Here is a 21,322-nt window from a genome sequence, read left to right on the forward strand (position 1 = left end):
GCAGTGTCTACGGTGAGCTGTCAAAGCTCAAGGTTAACAAAGCAATGGGGCCGGACAACCTGCACCCCAGGGTGCTTAGGGAGCTAAGTGATGTCTTGGCGGAGCCACCGTCCGCGCTCTTCAACCTCTCCCTTAGTACAGGCAGCGTCCCGTTGGACTGGAGGACGGCTAACGTCATTCCACTCCACAAGAAAGGCTCAAAGATGGAGACAGCAAACTACAGACCAGTGAGTCTAACATCGATAGTGAGCAAACTAATGGAAACTCTAATCAAACACCAATTAGATAAGATCCTGGATGAGGAGAATCTACGGGATCCCCGACAACATGGATTTACTAAGGGGAGATCCTGCCAATCCAACCGGATCAGCTTCTTTGACTGGGTAACGGGGAAGCTGGATATAGGGGAGTACCTGGACATCGTGTACCTGGACTTTAGCAAAGCATTCGATAGCGTACCACACCGCAGGTTACTGAGCAAGATGAGTTCTATAGGATTAGGTAACACATTGACGAAATGGGTTGGGAGCTGGCTTGGAGGTAGGCTCCAAAGGGTGGTGGTGAACGGCACCCCCTCCGAAATGACGGAGGTGATTAGTGGAGTACCACAGGGCTCAGTCTTGGGCCCAATCCTATTCAACAACTTTATAAGAGACTTGGCAGAAGGGCTTCGAGGTAAAATAACATTATTCGCCGATGACGCCAAACTGAGTAATGTAGTGGGCAAATGCACAACAGACGAAGATTCAGTGCCCGACAACATGATGCACGACCTACTCCTACTGGAGCGATGGTCTAGGACATGGCAACTCAACTTCAATGCCAAAAAATGCAAAGTTATGCACCTGGGCAGCCAGAATCCATGCAAGTCTTATACCCTTAATGGCGAGATCCTAGCAAAAACGGTAGCAGAACGAGTCTTGGGGGTAATCGTCAGTTGAGGACATGAAGTCTGCCAATCAAGTGGAGCAGGCTTCGTCCAAGGCAAGACAAATCATGGGCTGCATACGAAGGGGTTTCGTCAGTCGTAAGGCGGAAGTCATTATGCCATTGTATAGATCCATGGTGAGGCCCCACCTGGAATACTGTGTGCAATTCTGGAGGCCGCATTATCGCAAGGATGTGCTGAGACTGGAGTCGATGCAAAGAATGGCCACCCGGATGGTCTCGGGACTCAAGGATCTACCATATGAAAAACGGCTTGACAAATTACAGCTATACTCGCTCGAGGAGCGCAGAGAGAGGGGGGACATGATCGAGACGTTCAAGTATCTTACGGGCCGCATCGAGGCGGAGGAAGATATCTTCTTTTTCAAGGGTCCCACGACAACAAGAGGGCATCCGTTGAAAATCAGGGGCGGGAAACTACGAGGTGACACCAGGAAATTCTTTTTCACTGAAAGAGTGGTTGATCGCTGGAATAGTCTTCCACTACAGGTGATTGAGGCCAGCAGCGTGCCTGATTTTAAGGCCAAATGGGATCGGCACATGGGATCTCTTCACAGGGCAAAGGTAGGGGAGGGACATTAAGGTGGGCAGACTAGATGGGCCGTGGGCCCTTATCTGCCGTCTATTTCTATGTTTCTACTGCCTCCACTTTGCTAAATTTAAAATAAAATCATTTTTCCTACCTTGTCTGGTGATTTCTGGTTGCACTTTCTTCTTCTGACTGTGCATCCAATCTTTCTTCCCTTCTATCAGCCTGTATGCTTTCTCTCCTCCACACCTCATTCCCTCCCCCAACTTTTTCTTCCTCTCTCCCTGACCTTTCTTTCTTTTTTTCTGTTTCTCTTCTTTCCTTCTGTTTCCCTGCCTGCCCCCTTTCTTTCTTTCTCCCTGCCGTTCCCCAAGCCACTGCCGCTGCCATCGGGGAACAGGACCCACCAATGGATAACAGGCCCCAAAGCCGACGCCGACGCATGCTCTCCCTGACGTCAATTCTGCAATCGGAGAGGAAGTTCCGCGCAGCCAGGCAGCGATTGGCTGGCCCGAACTTCCTCTCCGACTGCAGAATTGACGTCGGGGAGGAGAAGACTTATCGGCTCGATAGATTAGATCGCCAAGACAAAGTGAGTCCTGGGTGATCAACTCACTTTGCCTTGGTGAGCTACTGGTGCCCCTGCCTTAGAACACTGCCTAGGACCCTGGGGGAGCCCGGGCCCCCTGTCAGCTCCGGGCCCCTGAATGCAGGACTGGTAGTACTGCCCTGATGGCGGCCCTGCGGCACACCAGGCAACATCTCAGGTTGGGAGGGCAAATAGGCACCTATTTTGAGCTGTCTTTTAAAGCCTCATAGGCACTTATTGGGCCTTGTTACTAAGCTGTGGTAGGTTTGGTCTAAGATTAGCTGACCTTTATCTTTGGCAAATCTCATACAATCATACTTTCTTAATCAGAAAGCTTTATGGACACTACAAAAATTGGCTGTTGTTGGATTGGAATCTTCAAACCTATGCTGGTCCTGCAAAATCGACAAAGCAGTTCTTTGGCACATACTCTGAATGTCAATTAACTAATAAATTCTGGAAAAACATCTGGGATATTATTTCCAAAATCAGCCCTGCATTGCCACCACTTTTGCGGAAAGTGATCTTCTTTGGTTCTCTTATACTAGATGCCCAATATGATCCTTATCAAAAGAGACTTTTTGGATGTAATGCTCTCAGTGGCTTTAAAATCTGTTTTATTGAACTTGCAAGACAATAATTTTCTCAATACTCATTTTTGGTGGCAAACTTTACTGCAAATTCATAAATTTCCGCTACTACTACTTATCATTTCTATAGCGCTACTAGACATATGCAGCGCTGTACATCAAAACATAAGAGAGAGTCCCTGCTCAATAGAGCTTACAATCTAGTCAAGACAGACAAACTGAACAGGGTGTATCTTTACACTATACTTTACACTAATGGCTATTTATACACGATACGAGGGACTGCTGTAAAGTTCTCTGCCCAACCAACAAAGCTGGGGCAGTCTCCATCGAGGGCTATACACTTAATCCAGTGATTTTCCATTTTTTTCATTCCATATTTTTCTAATGGAATGAAAACATTGGAAAATTACCAGACTCGATGGAGACTGCCCAAACTTTGTTGGTTTAGAAGATAAGAACTGTCATACTGGGACAGACCGAAGGTCTATCAAGCCCAGTATCTTGTTTCCAACAGTGGCCAAGCACCTAGCTAGATCCCAAGTAGCAAAACAGATTCTATGCTGCTTATCCTAGCAATTCCCTAAGCCATCTCAATAATGTCTTATGGACTTCTCTTTTAGGAAATCATCCAAACCTTTTTTAAACCCCGCTAAGCTTATTTCACCACATTTTTCCAGAGTTTAATTACATGTTGTGTGAAGAAAGCACAGTTATTTACCATAACAGGTGTTATCCAGGGACAGCAGGCAGCTATTCTCACGTATGGGTGACGTCATCAGCGGAGCCTGGATGCAGAAGCTCGCAAGCAGACTTGCTTGAAGAAACTAGAACTTTCGAGTCGACTGCACCGTGCATGCGCGAGTGCCTTCCCAGCCAGCGTAGGGCGCGTCTCCTCAGTTCAGATAGCTAGCAGAGAAGCCAACCAGGGGAGGTGGGTGAGTTGTGAGAATAGCTGCCTGCTGTCCCTGGATAACACCTGTTATGATAAGTAACTGTGCTTTATCCCAGGACAAGCAGGTAGGCTATTCTCACATATGGGTGACCTCCAACCAACCAGAATGGGATAGTGGGAGTGTTGGCAATTTAAGAGAATAAATTTTGTAATACTGTTTGGCCAAACTGTCCATCCCGTCTGGAGAAAGTATCCAGACAATAGTGAGAAGTGAAAGTATGAACCGAGGACCAAGTAGCAGGCTTGCAAATTTCCTCAATAGGTGTAGATCTGAGGAAAGCTACTGAAGCTGCCATTGTTCTAACTTTATGGGCTGTGACTCTATTGTGTAGGGGTAATCCAGCCTGGGCATAGCAGAATGAGATACAAGCAGCCATCCAGTTGGAGATGGTATGCTTAGAGATAGGATGTCCCAACTTATTTGGATCAAAGGAGACAAAAAGTTGAGGAGCAGTTCTGTGTAGTTTGGTGCGTTCCAAATAGAAGGCCAAAGCACGTTTACAGTCCAGAGTGTGAAGAGCTACTTCTCCAGAATGAGAATGAGGCTTCGGAAAGAACACTGGAAGAACAATAGATTGATTGAGATGAAATTCAGATACCACTTTAGGGAGAAATTTTGGATGAGTACGTAGGACCACCTTATTATGATGAAACACCGTGAAAGGTGGATCAGCAACTAAGGCTTGCAGCTCACTGACTCGTCGAGCAGAAGTGAGAGCAATGAGAAACACCACTTTCCAAGTGAGATACTTCAGATGAGCCTTGTCAATTGGTTCAAACGGAAGCTTCATCAGTTGAGCAAGGACAACATTAAGGTCCCAAACCACAGGAGGCAGTTTGAGAGGAGGTTTGACATTGAAAAGTCCTTTCATGAATCTGGAAACCACTGGATGAGCAGAGAGGGGTTTCCCTTCAATAGGCTGATGGAAAGCTGCAATTGCACTGAGATGGACTCGGATCAATGTAGACTTGAGGCCAGAAGTGGATAAGTGCAAAAGGTAATCCAAAACAGAAGATAAGGAGGAATGCTGAGGCTCCTTATCATGAGAAAAACACCATGTAGAAAATCTAGTCCATTTTTGGTAATAGCATTGTTTCGTGGTAGGCTTCCTAGAAGCCTCTAAAACGTTTCTTACAGATTGAGAAAACTGAAGAGGGGTCAAGCTGTCAGGTGTAGAGACTGCAGGTTGGGATGAAGCAGAGATCCCTGACTCTGTGTAAGCAGAGAAGGAAAAACTGGTAGAAGGTATGGCTCCCTGCTGCTGAGTTGAAGTAGAAGGGAGTACCAAGGTTGTCTCGGCCACCGAGGAGCAATCAGAATCATGGTGGCATGATCGTTCAACTTGACCAGAGTCTTGAGAATGAGAGGGAATGCATATAAGAAGAGATTCGTCCATTCCAGAAGAAAAGCATCTGCCTCGAGGCGATGAGGAGAGTATATCCTGGAGCAGAACTGAGGCAGTTTGTAGTTGTGGGGAGCTGCAAAGAGGTCTATCTGAGGTGTTCCCCACTGTGAAAAAATGTGATGAAGAAGCGAGGAATGGAGTGTCCATTTGTGAGGTTGCAGAATACGACTCAAGTTGTCCACCAAGCAATTCTTCGCCCCCTGGATGTAGACAGCTTTGAGGAAGGTGTTGTGATGGATTGCCCAGTCCCAAACTTTCAGAGCTTCTTGACAAAGGGAGGCAGATCCCGTCCCTCCCTGTTTGTTGATATAATACATGGCGACTTGGTTGTCCATCCGAATGAGGACTATCTGGTCATGAAGAAGATATTGAAAAGCATTGAGAGCCTTGAGGATCACTCTGAGTTCCAACAGATTGACATGACATTGACGATCCATACTGGTCCAGTGGCCTTGAGTACGGAGACCATCAAGATGAGCGCCCCAAGTGTAGATCAAAGAATCTGTCATGAGGACCTTCTGATGGGGGGGGGGGACACGTTTGAAAAAGCAAGTCTCTGGAGAGATTGGAAGAGAGCATCCACCAACGGAGAGACTGCTGCAATGAAGGAGTGACTGTCATGTGTTGAGAAAGTGGGTCGCAAACCTGTGTCCATTGAGATGCCAGGATCCACTGAGGAATTCTGAGGTGAAGTCTGGCAAAAGGAGTCACATGTACTGTGGAGGCCATATGTCCTAGGAGTACCATCATGCGTCTCGCTGAGATGGAAGACACTGTATGACAGAGTTGAAGAAGAGCTTCCAGACATTGTTGTAGGAGGAATGCTCTGAGTTGGACAGTGTCCAGAACAGCTCCGATGAATTGTAGATTCTGTGAGGGCTGAAGTTGGGATTTGGGAAAGTTGATTTCGAATCCCAAACTTTGTAGGAACCACGTAGACCGTTGGGTCGCTACAATAACCCCTTGAGATGTGGAATCTTTGATGAGCCAGTCGTCGAGGTAGGGAAATACCTGAACACCATGATTCCGTAGAGTTGCTGCTACCACTACCAGGCACTTGGTGAACACTCTGGGAGATGAAGCCAGGCAGCACTCTGTATTGATAATGTAGATTCCCCACCCGAAATCTGAGATATTGACGGGAGGCCGGATGAATGGGGATATGAGTGTAGGCCTCCTTGAAATCCAGAGAGCATAACCAGTTGTTCTGCTCGAGAAGGGGATAAAGGGATGCCAGGGACAACATTCGAAATTTTTCTTTGACCAAAAATTTGTTGAAAGCCCTGAGATCCAGAATGGGCCGCAGATCGCCTGTCTTCTTCGGAAGAAGGAAGTAACGGGAGTAAAACCCTCTGTTCTGCTGTTCCAAAGGAATTGGTTCGATGGCATGGAGATGAAGCAGAGCTTGAGCTTCCTGAAGAAGAAGAGCGGTCTGGGAAGGATTGGAAGGATACTCTCTTAGAAGAAGCTCTGGTGGAACCTGAGAGAAATGAAGAGAGTATCTTTCTCTGATGATGGTGAGCACCCAGAGGTCGGATGTAATAGTCATCCATCGGTGGTAAAAATGATGGAGACGACTCCTATAGGGGGAAGAGAAGTCAGAGTCAGAACGGTAGAGGTTATGCTCTGTTTTAAACAGTCAAAAAGGCTGAGTAACCTTAGGTGCAGTAGAAGGTTGAGGTTTTTGTTGCTTCTGAGGCTGCTGTTTTTTAAGAGGAGGGCGATTGTAAGGAGCCATCCTCGGAGCAAAACACTGTTGATAGATAGGAGCAGGGCGTGTAGGTTTGGCAGGAGCTGGCTTTGGCCTAGGTCTGACAATAGAAGCAAAGGATTTTCATGTTCAGACAATTTCTTGGTGGCTGCCTCGATATATTCATCAAAGAGGTCATTGCCCGCACAAGGAATATTAGCTAAGCTGAAGATTAGGGTCCATGTCAATGGTACGAAGCCAGGCAAGGTGACGCATGGCTACAGAGCAAGCAGCTGCCCGGGCAGATAACTCGAAGGCATCGTAAGATGACTGGAGGAGATGTAATTGGAGTTGTGATAAAGAAGCAAGGACTTCTTGAAATTAAAAGTGCTTTTGAGTATCCAAATAAGTCAAGAATTTTGGTAATAGAGAAATGAGGAACTCAAAATAAAAGTAATAAAATGAAAATTATAATTGAGGTCTTTAGAGGACATCATGGCATTTTGATAGATGCAACGTCTGAATTTGTCCATAGTTTTTCCTTCCCTTCCAGGAGGAACGGTGGCATAAACCTTGGAAGGATGGGACCTCTTCAAGGAGGTCTCGACTAGCAGGGACTGATGAGATAACTGTGAGTTGTCAAACCCTTTGCGATGTGCAGTTTTATACCTAGAGTCCAATTTGCCTGAACAGCCGGTATGGTATAAGGGGTCTCCAAGTATCGACCAAAAGTCTGAGACAAAAGCTTGTGAAGAGGAAGCTTAAGAGACTCTGCCGGAGGTTGAGGGAGATGCATGACTTTGAGGTACTCCTTAGAGTATTTGGAATCAGCATCTAATTGAAGATCCAAGTCAACAGCCACCTGACGAAGAAAAAATGAGAAAGAAAGCTGATCCGCCAATGCTTTGCCTCGAGAAGGACTTGAGGACGTCGAGGCAGCCTGGGTTGAAGATGAAGCTTCGGCAGGAAAAAAGGCATCAAAAGAATATGGAGACTTGGACGAAGCAATCGAAACCGCTGCATCCTCGAGGTTCGGAAGTGGAGACCTCGAGCGAGGAGTCAGCAGTCTAGTCGAAGTAGAAGTAGAGTGAGGCTTAGTTGAAAAGGGACGTTCTTTAGAAGAAGAATTATGCCTGGAAGTATGCCTCGATGAAGGCCTGGATCGTCGGTGAGAACGATGCTTGGAAGCAGATCTCGAAGATCGCCTCAGAGACAGACGCAGCTGATGTCATCAAAGAATGGATAGGACTGGAGGCTGTAGAGCGAAGCTCCAGAGGCTTGATGGAGGAACCTCAATGCACTCCCAAAGACTCTGCTCCTTGGATAGAGTGTGGGAATCCTGCCGAGGCACTTGCAAAGATTCTGCTCCTTGCTTCACGTGCTTGGATACCAGACCAGACACTCGCAGAGACTCTGCTCCCTGCAAAGAGTGTGTAAGTTCAGACTGAGGCAAAGGAAGCGGCTTGACCTCGCAGGAATCTGCTGAATGCCCAGGCTGGATGAGAGGAAAAAGCTTCGGTCCCATATTAGTAAGGAACTGAATGAATTGCTTCTCCAACATGGTCTGGAAAGAAGCTGGCAAGGATGGATCCGCCTGAAACCGGACCACCTGCTTTGGCTGGAGGCTCCACTGAGGCAGTGTAAATGTGCTTCGACTTGGAAGTCTTAAGCACTTTAAGCACCACCGCTGGAACTTTCTGCTAAGCTATCTGACCTGAGGAAACAGGGGAAGATACAGCAGGTGTCGTCGAAGAGAGAGCCGCTGCAAACGACGAAGGTCTGATGAGGCTCGAGGTGGAAGCAGTAGAAGCAGGAGGAGTCTCGGTCAAAGGTGCCTTTGATGTCAAGGGATTGGAGGAAGAATCCATCCCGAACAGCTTCTCCACCAAAAGATGATGACGTTTAAGGGCTCGAGGTTGAAGAGTAGCACAGCGCTCGCACGACTTTGGGTGATGTTCCGGCCCAAGGCACTTGAGGCACTGACGGTGTGGGTCCGTAAGGGAAATTGCACGCTGGCACTGGCTACACTTCTTGAAGCCCGTGAAAGGCAGGGACGTAGGAGGAAAAATAGCCGCCTCAAGATCGAAGCCCTTGGGCTGTGGCCAAGCGGCCTGCCCCGGCAAACAGACGGAAGATTGAAATTTTTTTTTTTTTAACTAGAAATAAAAGAAATAAAGGAAAAACAGCGATTCGTGAAGAAAAAAAATACAAACCGTGGTTCAGAGATAGCACGAAGTAATGAAGTTAAACGCAGAGAGTCAAAGATGGACTTCTTGGCTCCGCGGAAAACTGAGACGCACCCTGCGCTGGGCGGGAAGGCACTCGCACATGCACGGTGCGGTTGACTCAAAACTTCTGGTTTCTTCAAGCAAGTATGCTTGCGAGCTTCCGCGTCCGTGCTCCGCTGATGACGTTACCCATATGCGAGAATAGCCTGCCTGCTTGTCCTGGGATAATGGATAATATGGAAATATATTTTGAAGGAATAATAGAACTATGTTTGACAGATATTTTTATGAATTTAATTGTTATGAGTTAATTATGTATTATATATTTGTATACTTATATGATTCCTTCAATAAAATGTTATAAACTAAATAGCGTGCTACAAAAACAGCTTCCAGTCGCTGTTATGTAATGAGCAAAACAAACACCCCGCCCGCAACTTTTCCATAGACCGTTTAAGCAGCAGCACTGGCTGAACTCAAGTGAAATCACTGTAAGGGGAGCAACGCTTCCTGCGAAGCCCAGCGCCGGCTCGGAACTCCAGGCCCCATCTTTACGGCGGCCGGCTCCGGGTCTTGCGAGCAAGGGGCGGGCGGGCGGCTCCAACTCCGCGCTCCCGAGCCGGGTTTTGCGGCGGAGGCGGGTGGAGTTGGTGGAAGTTGAGCGAGCGGGTGGCGCTCGGTCGGTGCCGCTCCGGCGCATGATGGGCTGAATGGGACAGGCGGACAGCATGGCTACCAACTTCTCCCTCACTCAGGTAACCCGGGGGCTACACGTCAACGCGGCGAAGGGCCGGAGTCGGGTCCCGGGCGGCGGCGGGGGGGTCAGCGCAGGAGCCGCGGCGGAAAGTTGCTGGGCTCCTCGGGTCTGTGGCGGAGGCCGGGCCGGCTCCGTTTCTCGCTTCGTCCCGGAGGGGAGGGGAGGGGAGGGGGAGGGGAGGGGAGGGGGCGGGAGGCGCTCTTTGTGCCCCAGCCCTTCGGAGGGTGCGTGTGAGGAGCCGGGAGGCCTAGGCGGTGACTGGGGTTGCGGCGCCCGACTCCGAGTGACACCAACTCTCGCTTCCCCTTTCCTGTCACTCCCGGACCGCTGCCCCGCGCCCTTTGACGACTAATGGTACACTTCCCCTCCCCCTCTGTCTCTAAATGTCCCGCCGCCGAACGCGCCTGTCGTGTCTCTAGCGCACCTTCGGATACGACGGGGCCGTTTTCCGAGGCATTCCCCCCCCTCCTCCTCCTCCTCTCTAAACGGGCGTTTACCTGCGTTAGGGTCTCCCTCGGAAAACGGCTCTCCCTCTTGGAGGGTAAACTGAAGTGAGCGGCGCGCGCTGGCTGTGTGCGACGTGGTCTCCTGGCGGGGGGAGGGGTCCCGGCGAGGGAGGTTGAATCTGTTGAAACGTCCCGTGTGTTTACACTCCTGCTCTCGTGAACTGATTTTTTTTTTTTTTTTTTTTAAGCGTGTAGGGGGGGGGGGGGGGTTACTTTAGTAATCCACGTTGTGACCCCTTCCCCCTCCCAACTGTATTTTCGAAAGGGAGGCTCTTCCGTGTGAGCAGTTGCCTTGGGGAACTTTTTAAAAACCGGCTGTCTCGCGGGCGCTCGCGCGCTGCCTTCGCGTTCGTTTCAGAGGGCGCTTTTGACACCCTCGGTTTTCTTTTCCTGAGTCCATTGTCTGGCTCATGAATTCGAGAAGCGAGGTTTGGCAGCGGCCGGGGCTCTTTGTCGCGCTGCTTTAACAGCTCGTTTCCTTCAGAGACTTCCAAGCAGTTCTCTTTCCCATAGAGCTTCTCTCCCCCCCCCCCCCTTAACTTTTCCTGCTGGCTCTGCAACTACAGGAGCTGCGGCGGCAGAAATGGCACGCGGTGCCGTGGAACCGGCATTTCCTTCTATCACTTCTGTTGGTAAACATGTGTGCAGGGCTGCTGACAGCTGCAAGTCAGATGAGGTTAGCTCAAAACAGAATACTGTACAGTATTAAGGTTTAAAGCAGAAAGGGGGGATGCTGCGATGCCTTTTATTTTCCTTTCTATCCTATTTTATAAAGGCTGGGGGCTTATGAGAGTGACATGTTAGTGTGGTAATATCCCTACATAATCAGGTTTCATGTTCAGTGTCTTAACATCAGGGTTTTGGTGTTTTTTTTTTTTTTGTTTTTTTTTGCACAAGCCCTTCAAGTAAGCCCACTTCAGGAACTAACAGCTTTTCTTTCTTTCATAATAAGGCTGTTCATTATCTAATTACTTATTTTTGCTGAAAAACATCAGATCCTCCTATTACTCATTGCAAAATGTTATTGTGGTTGGCTTTGTGCAAAATACTGTTAAGTCCACAAGAATTAGTACTACAGGAAAATAAATTATATATATATATATATATATATATATATATAAAAGGCTGATCTGTTAATATGGTGTGTGTATATGTGGATATCATGGTGTATTTCGGTCCATGTTTTATTAAGAATGTTAGTGTGTGTGTGCGCTTGCCTAGGTGATGAAGCAAAGCGATCCTTTGGTTTTGAGCATGGTGGAAGGAAGTGAACATATCGAAACAGCATAGACTCGGAATTGAAAATGAGAAAACCAAGAAGCTGTTTCGTGCGTAAACCAATTGAGTCGAGGGCTACTTTTGTAATGTAATATATAGGTATGCATCGCATAAAGTCCATATTACGTTCTGTGAAAGCGGATGTTAGTGTGATTTGGATGTTGTGCAAACATATACTTAGCACTGCTAGGTCTAATGGCTACTCTAGTGTACCATTAGGGGTCAATTCTATAAATGGCATCCCGATTGTAGGCAGCAGTAGGCATCCTACCGCTATCTAACCAGCCAATGGGGCTGCACATTTAAAAAAAAATACAACCTGAGGCAGGCTGCCTACATTGTCATCTTTGCAAGCCTAAGGAGGTGTGTAGTGTCGCCTAATCTTGCTCAAAGCTAGAGAATGACACGGGGAAAAATTCTGTCCCTGTCACCGCCCCATCCCCGAACCATCATCCTCTGCACCGCCCCATCCCCGCTGTCCCTTTCATCACCCCGCCCCCGTCTCTGCCGTCCCCTTCACCGCCCCGCTGTCTCTTTCACCGCCCCGGCCCCATTCCCGTCTTTAGCGTCTTCTCCTCTCCATCCCCCCACCCCAGCACCCTTCAAGCGGTCCAGCAGCTCCCTCCCGCTAGCCAGCCGTGCATTTCCCTCCTTTTCCCTTACCTTTTCTTCTTAAAATGGCGATTTCTATAAGGCTACCAGCTGTATTACAGACGGAGCCTTGAAGTCGCGTCGGGTTGCCTGCTAGAAGTCTCCTCCGATGCAACCGGAAACAGGAAGTTGCGTCAGAGGAGACTTTTACCAGCAGGCAACGCAACACGACTTCAAGGCTCCGGCTGTAATACAGCTGGTAGCCTTATAGAAATCGCCATTTAAGAAGAAAAGGTAAGGGAAAAGGAGGGAGGGAGATACATGGACGGCCGGCGGGAGAGAGTGGGCTGCTGGTTCGAATGCTCGGTCACCGCGCGTTCAAGATTGTTCACCGCCCCGTGCTACCATTCACCGCTCCACGGGGCAGTGAATGGCCTTGTCCCCGAACTTGGGTGACCAGTTTTTTTGGTCACCGTTTTGGCGGGTTACCCGCGGCTAAACGCGGCTAGCCGTGGGTAACCGCCACCGTGTCATTTTCTACTCAAAGCTAGGCATTAGCTCGCCCAGAAGTGGCCTTACGTAGGCGTCTCCCTAGGGCTGTGACAGGCGCTTGAAATGAAGGCTAGTAAAACACTGGCTTACATTTCAAATAGACGCGGCTGCTGATCTGATCGCGGCAAGGGAATCTCCCTGACATGATCAGTTTAGTAGCCGTGGCAGGGAACCCGTTCTCCCCCCTACCCCCTCCGAGAAGGCTACTGGTAGGAGGGATGCCCTTAGGGGTGGGGGGTTCTGGCAGGAGGGTCTAGACATCCCTCCTGCCAGTGATCTTTGGGAGGGGGGGCTCTTGCAGGAGGGAGTGGGCATCTTGCCTGCCAGGGGATGTCTTGGGGGTGGCAGCAGGAGGAACTGGGCACTCTTCCTGCTGCGGACATTTGGGGGTTCTGGCAGGAGAGACTGGGCATCCCTCCTGTTAGTAGTCTTCACAGGAGGGACAGGCTCCCTGCTGCGGCTGCTAAACTGATCGCGGCAGGGAGATTCCCTTGCTGCAATTCGATTCTCTAACCGGCGCCTGTGACATGGACTCTGGTTGGAGAATCATGGTGATTCTGGAACTTGGCTACAAGACAGTATCACTGGATGATTTTACTGTTCCTCCCTCATCAGCACAATTCAGCTAATTTGACAGCACAAGTGATCAAATTCACACTCCAAAAGGGAAAAATCTGATTTGTGAAATCTTCTGCAGCTATGGCATCAGGAAGACAGTCTAAATTGGAAACATTTGCTGCAGGAGCCTCAGCTAAAAAGGCTAAACAAAATCCACCCACTCCTTCAAAGGTGCCTTTACCTAAGGACACATCAGAATTGTTGGAACAAGTTATATCTGAGCTGAAAGCTATAAGGGAGACAATGCAGTTTAATACTATGAACTAAAGATATTAAAAGAAGAAGTTCAGAATCTTAGCCAGAAGTTACAGAAGGGTGTCAGTTATGGAAGGCAGTTTGAATAAGCTACAAACTGAACATAAAGCAGTGGAAAGAATTGGAGGAGGCTAACCTCAGGGTGCTACAGCCTCAGCACCCTGAGGTTGTGGGTTCAAACCCACGCTGCTCCTTGTGACCCTGGGCAAGTCACTTAATCCCCCCCATTGCCCCAGGTATGTTAGATAGTTTGTGAGCCTGCCGGGACAGAGAGGGAAAAACTGCTTGAGTACCTGAATAAATGCATGTATGAGCTCCCCTGTGAGAACGGTATAGAAAACTGAATAAATAAAAAACCCAACAGAAGTCGGAGTAATAATATTAGATTACTAGGGCTCCCAGGAAGGGGTAGATGGATCAGATGCTGTATCTATTCTTGAGGATTTATTGCCTAAGATGCTCTCCCTCAACCTGAAGAAAGAGCACATTGAATTCCATCTAGAGCAGGGGTGCCCAACGCGTCGATCGCGATCGACCAGTAGCTCAGGAAGGCAACTCGAGTCGATCGCACTCGTGTTGCCGTCCTGATCTACGGGCCGATCAGCCTTCCTCTCCAGTGTTCTCCCTAGGGCCTTTTAGCTGGGCGGTCCGCCCAGCTGTCATCTGCCGCTGCTGAACATTAAAAAAAACCGGCTTGGAGATTTCAGCCCCTAGCGAACTTATGCTCCGGGCTCTAACGTGTGCGTGCAGGCTTCTCTTCTCTTCCCTCCGAAACCGGAAGTTATGCCCGGGGAGGGGGAGGGGGGAGAAGGGAAGCCTGCACGCACATGTTGAGAGCCCTGAAGCAAGCGTTCGCTACGGGCTAAGGCGGGAGACATGTTAGTGAAGCATTTCCTCTTCTTGCTGCCGGGTCCTGCCTACTTTCTGTTTCCGCGAAGGCAGGACCCGGCAGCATTTCCCCCAACAGTTCCTCGCGATGCTGGTCGGCCGAAGCAGGGAGAGGTTGGGGCGGCGTCGGCTTTTGGGCGTGTTATTGGCGTCGGCTTTCGGGCCTGTTATTGGTGGCGGTTTGGGTCCTGGTCCCCGATGGCAGTTTGGGTCCCCGATGGCAGTGGCAGTGTCTTGGGGGAGGGCAGGGAGAAAGAAAGAAAGAAAAAGGGCAGGCAGGGAGACAGAAGGAAAGAAGAGAAACACAAAAAAAGGAAAGGGAGGCAGAGAGAAAGAAAGGGCAGGGAGAGAGGAAGGAAAAGTTGGGGGAGGGAATGAGGTGTGGAGGAGAGGAAGCATACAGGCTGAAAGAAGGGAAGAAAGACTGGATGCACAGTCAGAAGAAGAAAGTGCAACCAGAGACTCATGAAATCACCAGACAAGGTAGGAAAAATGATTTTATTTTAAATTTAGTGATCGAAATGTGTCTCAATTTATATCTGCTGTCTATATTTTACACTAAGGTCCCCTTTTACTAAACCGCAATAGAGTTTTTTAGCGCAGGGAGCCTATGAGCGTCGAGAGCAGCGCTGGGCATTCAGCGCAGCTCCCTGCGCTCTAAAAACTGCTATCGTGGTTTAGTAAAAAGGGAGGGGGGTATATTTGTCTATTTTTGTATGGTTGTTACTGAGGTGATAGTGCATAGAGTCATCTGCTTTGACCTCTTTGAAAAACCCTGGAATAGGAATGATAATTAACATTTTCTATGCGTACAGTGTGCGTTGTGTTTTTTTTAAATTTTATTGTTGGTAGATCATTTTGACTTGGTCATTTTAAAAGTAGCTCGCAAGCCCAAAAAGTGTGGGCACCCCTGATCTAGAGCCTCCAACAGTCATAATGGTCCCAGGCCCATGATATTCAGGGTACTGCATTTTAAATAAGCTTTGGATATTTTGACTACCGCTAAGCAAATGAGGTTGGTAAAATGGCAGGTCTCCTGCTTGATTTTGCTAGTCATGGCTGGCTTAAGAAAAACGTTCCTGCTTCTCAGACCTCAGCTGAGACAAATGGGAGCAAGATATAGGCTGCTATATCCAGGGCTGTGGAGTCGGTAGATAAATGTTCCGACTCCGACTCCTCAGTTTTTTGTACTTCAGACTCCGACTCCAGGTACCCGAAATTTCCTCCGACTCCTCGACTCCAACTCCACAGCACTGGGTAATTTTCAGATCGTTAAAATGGAATGTCAAGTTGAGAGAAATGAGCATTTTCGACACCACCTTCTTTTTGCTTTTAATCAAGGTTCTAAGGCCGCAGAAGCTGCTCGCAACATTTGTGCTGTGTATATAGTGGGTGCTATAGCTGAAAGAATCGCTCGTGATTGGTATGCCAAGTTCAAAAATGGAGTCGGTAGATAAATGTTCCGACTCCGACTCCTCAGTTTTTTGTACTTCTGACTCTTGACTCCGACTCCAGGTACCCAAAATTTCTTCCGACTCCGACTCCACAGCCCCGGCTATATCCAGCAGTAATGAAAATAACCTTTAATAATAAAATCAGTCATTATGAAGACCTGACTAAACTACAGGACTTTATTAATCAGCATTTAGACCCGATGACATAGAGAGTGATATGAAAGGTATATTCTGTTATCTTTATTTCAACTTTGGATTTTATTTTAACTTTATTTTTGCTGTTGTGCGGTCTGGATATGAAGGGGTTTCTTATTAGTTGTACTTAAATTATACTTGAGCATGGCTTCCTCTTTGGATTTGAAGCCAGTTTTTTATCCATGTGAGTTTTTCACCCTTGATTCCATGGCTCGCAATTTTCCGAAGTAGTCGTTCATGCGGAACCTTGTCAAACACCTTCTGAAAATCCAGATATACAATGTCGACTGAGTCGCCCTTGTCTATCTGTCTGTTTACTCCACTCAAAGAAGTGCAGCTAAAACCATGCTGACTGGTCCTCATTAGCTCGTGTCCGTCAAGGTGATCAATGATGCGGTCCTTTATCAGTGACTCTACCATCTTTTCCGGTACCGAGGTCAGACTCACCGGTCTGTAGTTTCCTGGATCTCCCCTCGAACCTTTCTTGAAGAGTGGAACATTTGCCACCTTCCAGTCTTCCGGAATCTTTCCCGATTTGATCGACAGATTGGCTATTAGTTGAAACAGTTCAGCTATGGTCCCTTTCAGTTCCTTGATGACCCTTGGATGGATGCCATCCGGTCCCGGGGATTTATCGCTCTTAAGCCTATCAGTCTGCCTACACACCTCCTGTAGACTGACTGTCAATCTTGTCAGCTTTTCGTCTTCGTTTCCAGCATATAGCCTGATGGGTTCCGGAATGCTGTGTACATCTTCGGTAAATACAGACGCAAAAAATGTATTCAGTTTGAATCGGTGATTGCTTTGTCCTCCTTTAGCGCTCCCTTTATTCCATGGTCATCCAACGGTCCCTTCGCTTCCTTTGTGGGTTGTTTCCCCTTAATATATAGAAAGAATGGCTTGAAGTTCTTTGTCTATTTTTCCCTTGTAGTCTCTTTTGGCCTCTTTTACCGCCTTATGACACCTGCTTTGATGTTGTTTGTGCTTGTTCCAGTTTTCATCCATTTTTGACCTTTTCCATTCCTTAAACGAAGTTTTCTTATCTCTTATCACTTTCTTCACCTCTACAGTGAGCCACGCCAATTCTTTGTTCTTTTTCCTCTTTGATCCCTTGTTGATACGCGGTATATATAGATTTTGGGCCTCAGTGACTGTGTCCTTAAAAAGGGACCAAGCTTGCTCTAGGTTTTTTACTGTGCTTATCCTCTTCTTAATCTTCTTCCCTACCATGAGTCTCATCCCTTCGTAATTCCCTTTTCGGAAGTTCAGTGCTGTGGCCGTCGTTTTAGACTGATGTTTCTCCCCTGCGTCCAGATCGAAGCGGATCATATTGTGATTGCTGTTTTCCAGCGTCCCTTCTATTTCTACATCTTGTGCCGGTCCTCGTAGACCATTTAGAATTAAGTCCAGAATTGCATTTCCTCTAGTGTTTTCCTTGACAAGTTATTCCAGAAAGCAGTCACCTACAGCGTCCTATACAAAATCCAGCCCTTAGTGACTAAGTAGCAAAGATACTTATGCATATACAGTGCTTTATTTCAGGTAATTATCTGGCATTTGTAAAATATGAGTTATTTATGAATAAATTAAAATACTTTTATTTAGTAAATAGGTGCCATCAACTCGTGTTCGATTCCTAACAACTTGATGAATTACAGATCTAAAAAAAAGATTGGTTTTCTGCTAGTCCAGTAATGTCTTCCAGTGTCGTTCCCACGTTTGTTTTCAACATTCAGCCATCTGATTACAGGTAACCTTCGCCTGTTCCTTAGATCTGCCCAAACAAAGTCCTTCTCCATGATCTTTCTCTTAAGACAGTGTGACCAAAATAAGACAGTCATAACTTCATCATTTGGGCTTTGAGTGACATAGCTGGTTTGATTTCTTCAAGAATTGATTTATTAGCTCTTCTGGCAGTCCACAGCACACAAAAAAATCCTTCTCCAGCAGCATAACTCAAATGAATCACTTACTACTACTAATTATTTCTTTAGCGTTAAGATCAAATGAATCACTTACTACTACTAATTATTTCTATAGCGCTTTACAGAATCACCAAGGAGACAGTCCCTGCCCGAAGGAGCTTAACAATCTAAACAGACAAGACAGACAAACGGATGCAATGGATACATTTTAAGGGGAATGGATAATCTGCTGGCTAGGTTAGTGGGCAGTAGTGCTGCCCGATTCATGATTCGAATCGGTTCACCGATTCACTTCGGGTGAATCGATTCAAAACAAAAAAAAACAAAAACGGCTTCCCGATTCGCCTGACACTCGCCCCCTAAACCAGGAGTGTGGCAACTGCCGCATCTGCTTTAGAAGGCGAGGGGAAGGGTCAGTCGGGAAGTGCTGCTGTCGGCTTCCCCCCCCCCCCGGCTTCCGGCTCCCACCCCCTCGGCCTTCCGCTTCCTCCCGGCCTCTCCACACTGTTTACCTTCCAGCCAGAACAGCCTGCAAACAAGATCGCGGTGTTAGCGATCTTAGTACCGCTTCGGAGCTGATTCCTCTGTCGCGGTCCCGCCCCTCCTCTGATGTCAGAGGAGGGGCGGGACCGCGACGGAGGAACTAGCTCCGCAGCGGTACTAAGATTGCTAACACTGCGCAAGCTGGAAGGTAAATAGTACGGGGAGGCCAGAGGGGGAAGCGGAAGGCCAGAGGGGGTGGAAGCCGGATGCCGGGGGGGGGAAGTGAGCAGTTCTTTGGGGTGGGACAGGTAGGCAGACCTTCAAAAGGGGATGGACAGGCCTTCAGTGGTGGGATAGGCTTTCAAGGGGGGGAGGCAGGCCTTCAAAGGGGGGGACAGGTCTTCAAGGGGGGGGACAGGCAGGCCTTCAAGGGTGGGATGCAGACCTTTAAGTGGGGACAAGCCTTCAAAGGGGGAAAAAGGCCTTCAGTGATGGTGGCACAGGCCTTTAGGGGTGGGGTGCAGGCATTCCGTGGGGGACAGATCTTCAGGGGAGGGGTCCCTGGTATAGAAGTATACGGAGGGAGGGAAGGGGGGATTCAAAGAGATGTGCATATGCCGGACTTTGGGGAGGAAGAAATGGGTCTGAAAATAGAGGAGAGGGAGAGAGTTGATGGACAATGGGTTTTAGGGAGGGAAGGAACAGAAAGGGAGAGAAGTTAGATGCAAGGGATGGTGTGGAGGGGGGGGATAGAGATACTGGATAGGAGGGTAGTTGGGAAAAGAAAGGGAGAGATGGTGGAACCTGGGGTGGTGGGGAAGGAAGAAGAGATGCTGGATGAAAGGGTAGTTAAGAAAAGGTGGATCTGTGGAGGGAGACGAAAAAAGGAAAGATGCCAGACCTCCTGGGGAGGAAAGAGAAACGGAAGGGGAAGACAGAGATGGAAGATGGATGGTTAGCAGGAAGAAAGAAGGAGACCCTGGCAAGCAAGTTATCAGAAGACAACCAGAGCCTGAGACCAACAAAATTTGAATAATGACCAGACAACAAAAGGTAGAAAACTAATTTTATTTTCTGTTTTGTGATTACAATATGTCAGATTTGAAATGTGTATCCTGCCAGAGCTGGTGTTAGACCGCAAACGTGAGCTAGGATTTAACAGAGAGAGGAAAAGTCTTTTTTGTTTGTTTATTTTGTTTACACCACAGTGCCAGTGTGGTTAGGAGAAGGTAAAGGGGGTGAAGAGGCTGTAAAATAAACTCACAAGGATGTTTGAAAAAAAACCACCCAATTGGTCAGGAAAATCGAATCGAATTGAAAAACCAATTCAATAGGCTGAATCGAACCGAATCGAAATTTTTTTTCCTGAATCGGGCAGCAATAGTGGGCAGTGGGGAGTAGGGTTATGGATTGAAGGCTGTATCAAAAAGGTGGGTTTTCTTCTTTGTCTTGTTTCCTTAGTGTCCAGCTTTTGCATCTGTAATTGACCACTGAGAAAATGAGTGTATGAACAAGTCTGATCTTTGTTTGGAGTGTTATCTCCTTATCTATGAATACTTTGTCAAGAGTCTTCATTGAAGTGCGACCCAGTGCCATTCTTTAGAGTATTTCTTCTTTGCTAGTTGTTTCTTTGTTTACAAAAGAGCCCAGCAGATAAAATAGAAGTTGTAGATTTCAATTACCTTTAAACTCAAAATCTTCATCATTTTTCATGTTCATGATCTTTGTCTTGTTTACGTTCAGTTCTATGTTATGATTTTTGGCTTTGACTTTTCTCAGTAGATACAGCATGTCTTCTTTGTTGCTGGTGATGAGCATTGTATCATCTGCATAGCGCAGGCTGTTTATATTTCAGCCACCAACTTTGAAACCAACACTCTCTTCTTCAGATTTGCTTTTCTGAAGTTGGCTTTTGCAAATAGGTTTAACAGATTAGGTGACAAGATGCATCCTTGCCTGATGCCACGTTTTATTGGAAACCAATCAGTGTTGCTATATTCTGTTCTTACTGTAGCGTCTTGATTTTCATAAAGGCTTTTTATCAACTGAGTTATGTGTTTGGGTATTCCTATTTGTGCTCGAGTTCTCCATAGTTTATCATGAGCCACACAGTCAAAAGCTTTGCTGTAGTCGATGAAGCAAAAGTATAGGGGCTTTTGGTATTCTTTGCTCTTCTCTTGCTCTTCTCCTCCAATGTCTATCTAACATTAGCAATAATGTCTCTTGTTCCTCAACCTATGCTGAAACTAGTCTGAATTTCAGATAGTTCTTGCTCAGCATACGATTGTAGCCTTTGTTGTATTATTTTCTGCAATATTTTGCTGGCATGTGGAATTACTGCATTCATTCTGTAATTGTTACAATACTTGGCGTCACCTTTCTTCGGTATAGGTGTGAACAGATAGGTATATATGGTAAATAAGATTCGCACATGTTTCCATATCAAATATTTATTTATTTAGTTAAAAACATATCCTGCTTAATCCTATATAGTTTAGTAGCTTTCAGTGTAGCTGTTCCTTTCACAGCTTGCACTCCCTCACCTGCCATGCCAGGCTCTGCATCCAGTTCCCCTCTCTCACTCTCTCCTCTGCCCGTCTTTGTATCCAGTTCCCCTCTCTCACTCCCTCCCCTGCTGGTCTCTGTACACAGCCCCCCTCCTACCTGTCCTGCTAGTTTCTGTACCCTGTCCCCCCTCCCTCCCGATATGCCTTACAGACCTCCACCGGGCCTACCATAAGTCCTGGTGGGCCAGGACAGGAGGGATCTCTCCCATCTCCTGCCCCAGCCAACTTTAACAATTTTTATCTCCCTCCCGCCCCCACCTGCTTATCTCTTAAATCACTGGTGGTCCAGCGGTGGGCCAGGACAGGTGGGATTTCTTT

At 47.5% G+C, this 21,322-nt stretch overlaps 2 protein-coding genes across 5 annotated transcripts in view; one reads left to right on the plus strand and one right to left on the minus strand.

The window, feature by feature from the left end:
* Positions 1-10,341, minus strand: part of LOC117346394 (zinc finger BED domain-containing protein 5-like) — a 78,336-nt gene extending 67,995 nt beyond the window's left edge. For both annotated transcript variants that reach the window (XR_004536573.1, XM_033915884.1), the window contains exon 1: positions 10,190-10,341. The gene's annotated coding sequence lies outside the window, so the exon portion shown is untranslated. The remainder of the gene's footprint in view (positions 1-10,189) is intronic.
* EPS15 (epidermal growth factor receptor pathway substrate 15) overlaps positions 9,538-21,322 on the plus strand; it is a 312,116-nt gene continuing 300,331 nt past the window's right edge. For 2 of the 3 annotated variants that reach the window (XM_033915877.1, XM_033915878.1), the window contains exon 1: positions 10,486-10,874. In XM_033915877.1, the coding sequence (XP_033771768.1) occupies positions 10,782-10,874 (93 nt within the window). In that variant the 5' untranslated portion in view covers positions 10,486-10,781. Of the gene's footprint in view, positions 9,691-10,485; positions 10,875-21,322 lie in introns of those variants that run through there. The other variant, XM_033915879.1, reaches the window with a different exon arrangement.

Source organism: Geotrypetes seraphini, chromosome 12 (genome assembly GCF_902459505.1).
Source record: "Geotrypetes seraphini chromosome 12, aGeoSer1.1, whole genome shotgun sequence".
NCBI lineage: Eukaryota > Metazoa > Chordata > Amphibia > Gymnophiona > Dermophiidae > Geotrypetes > Geotrypetes seraphini.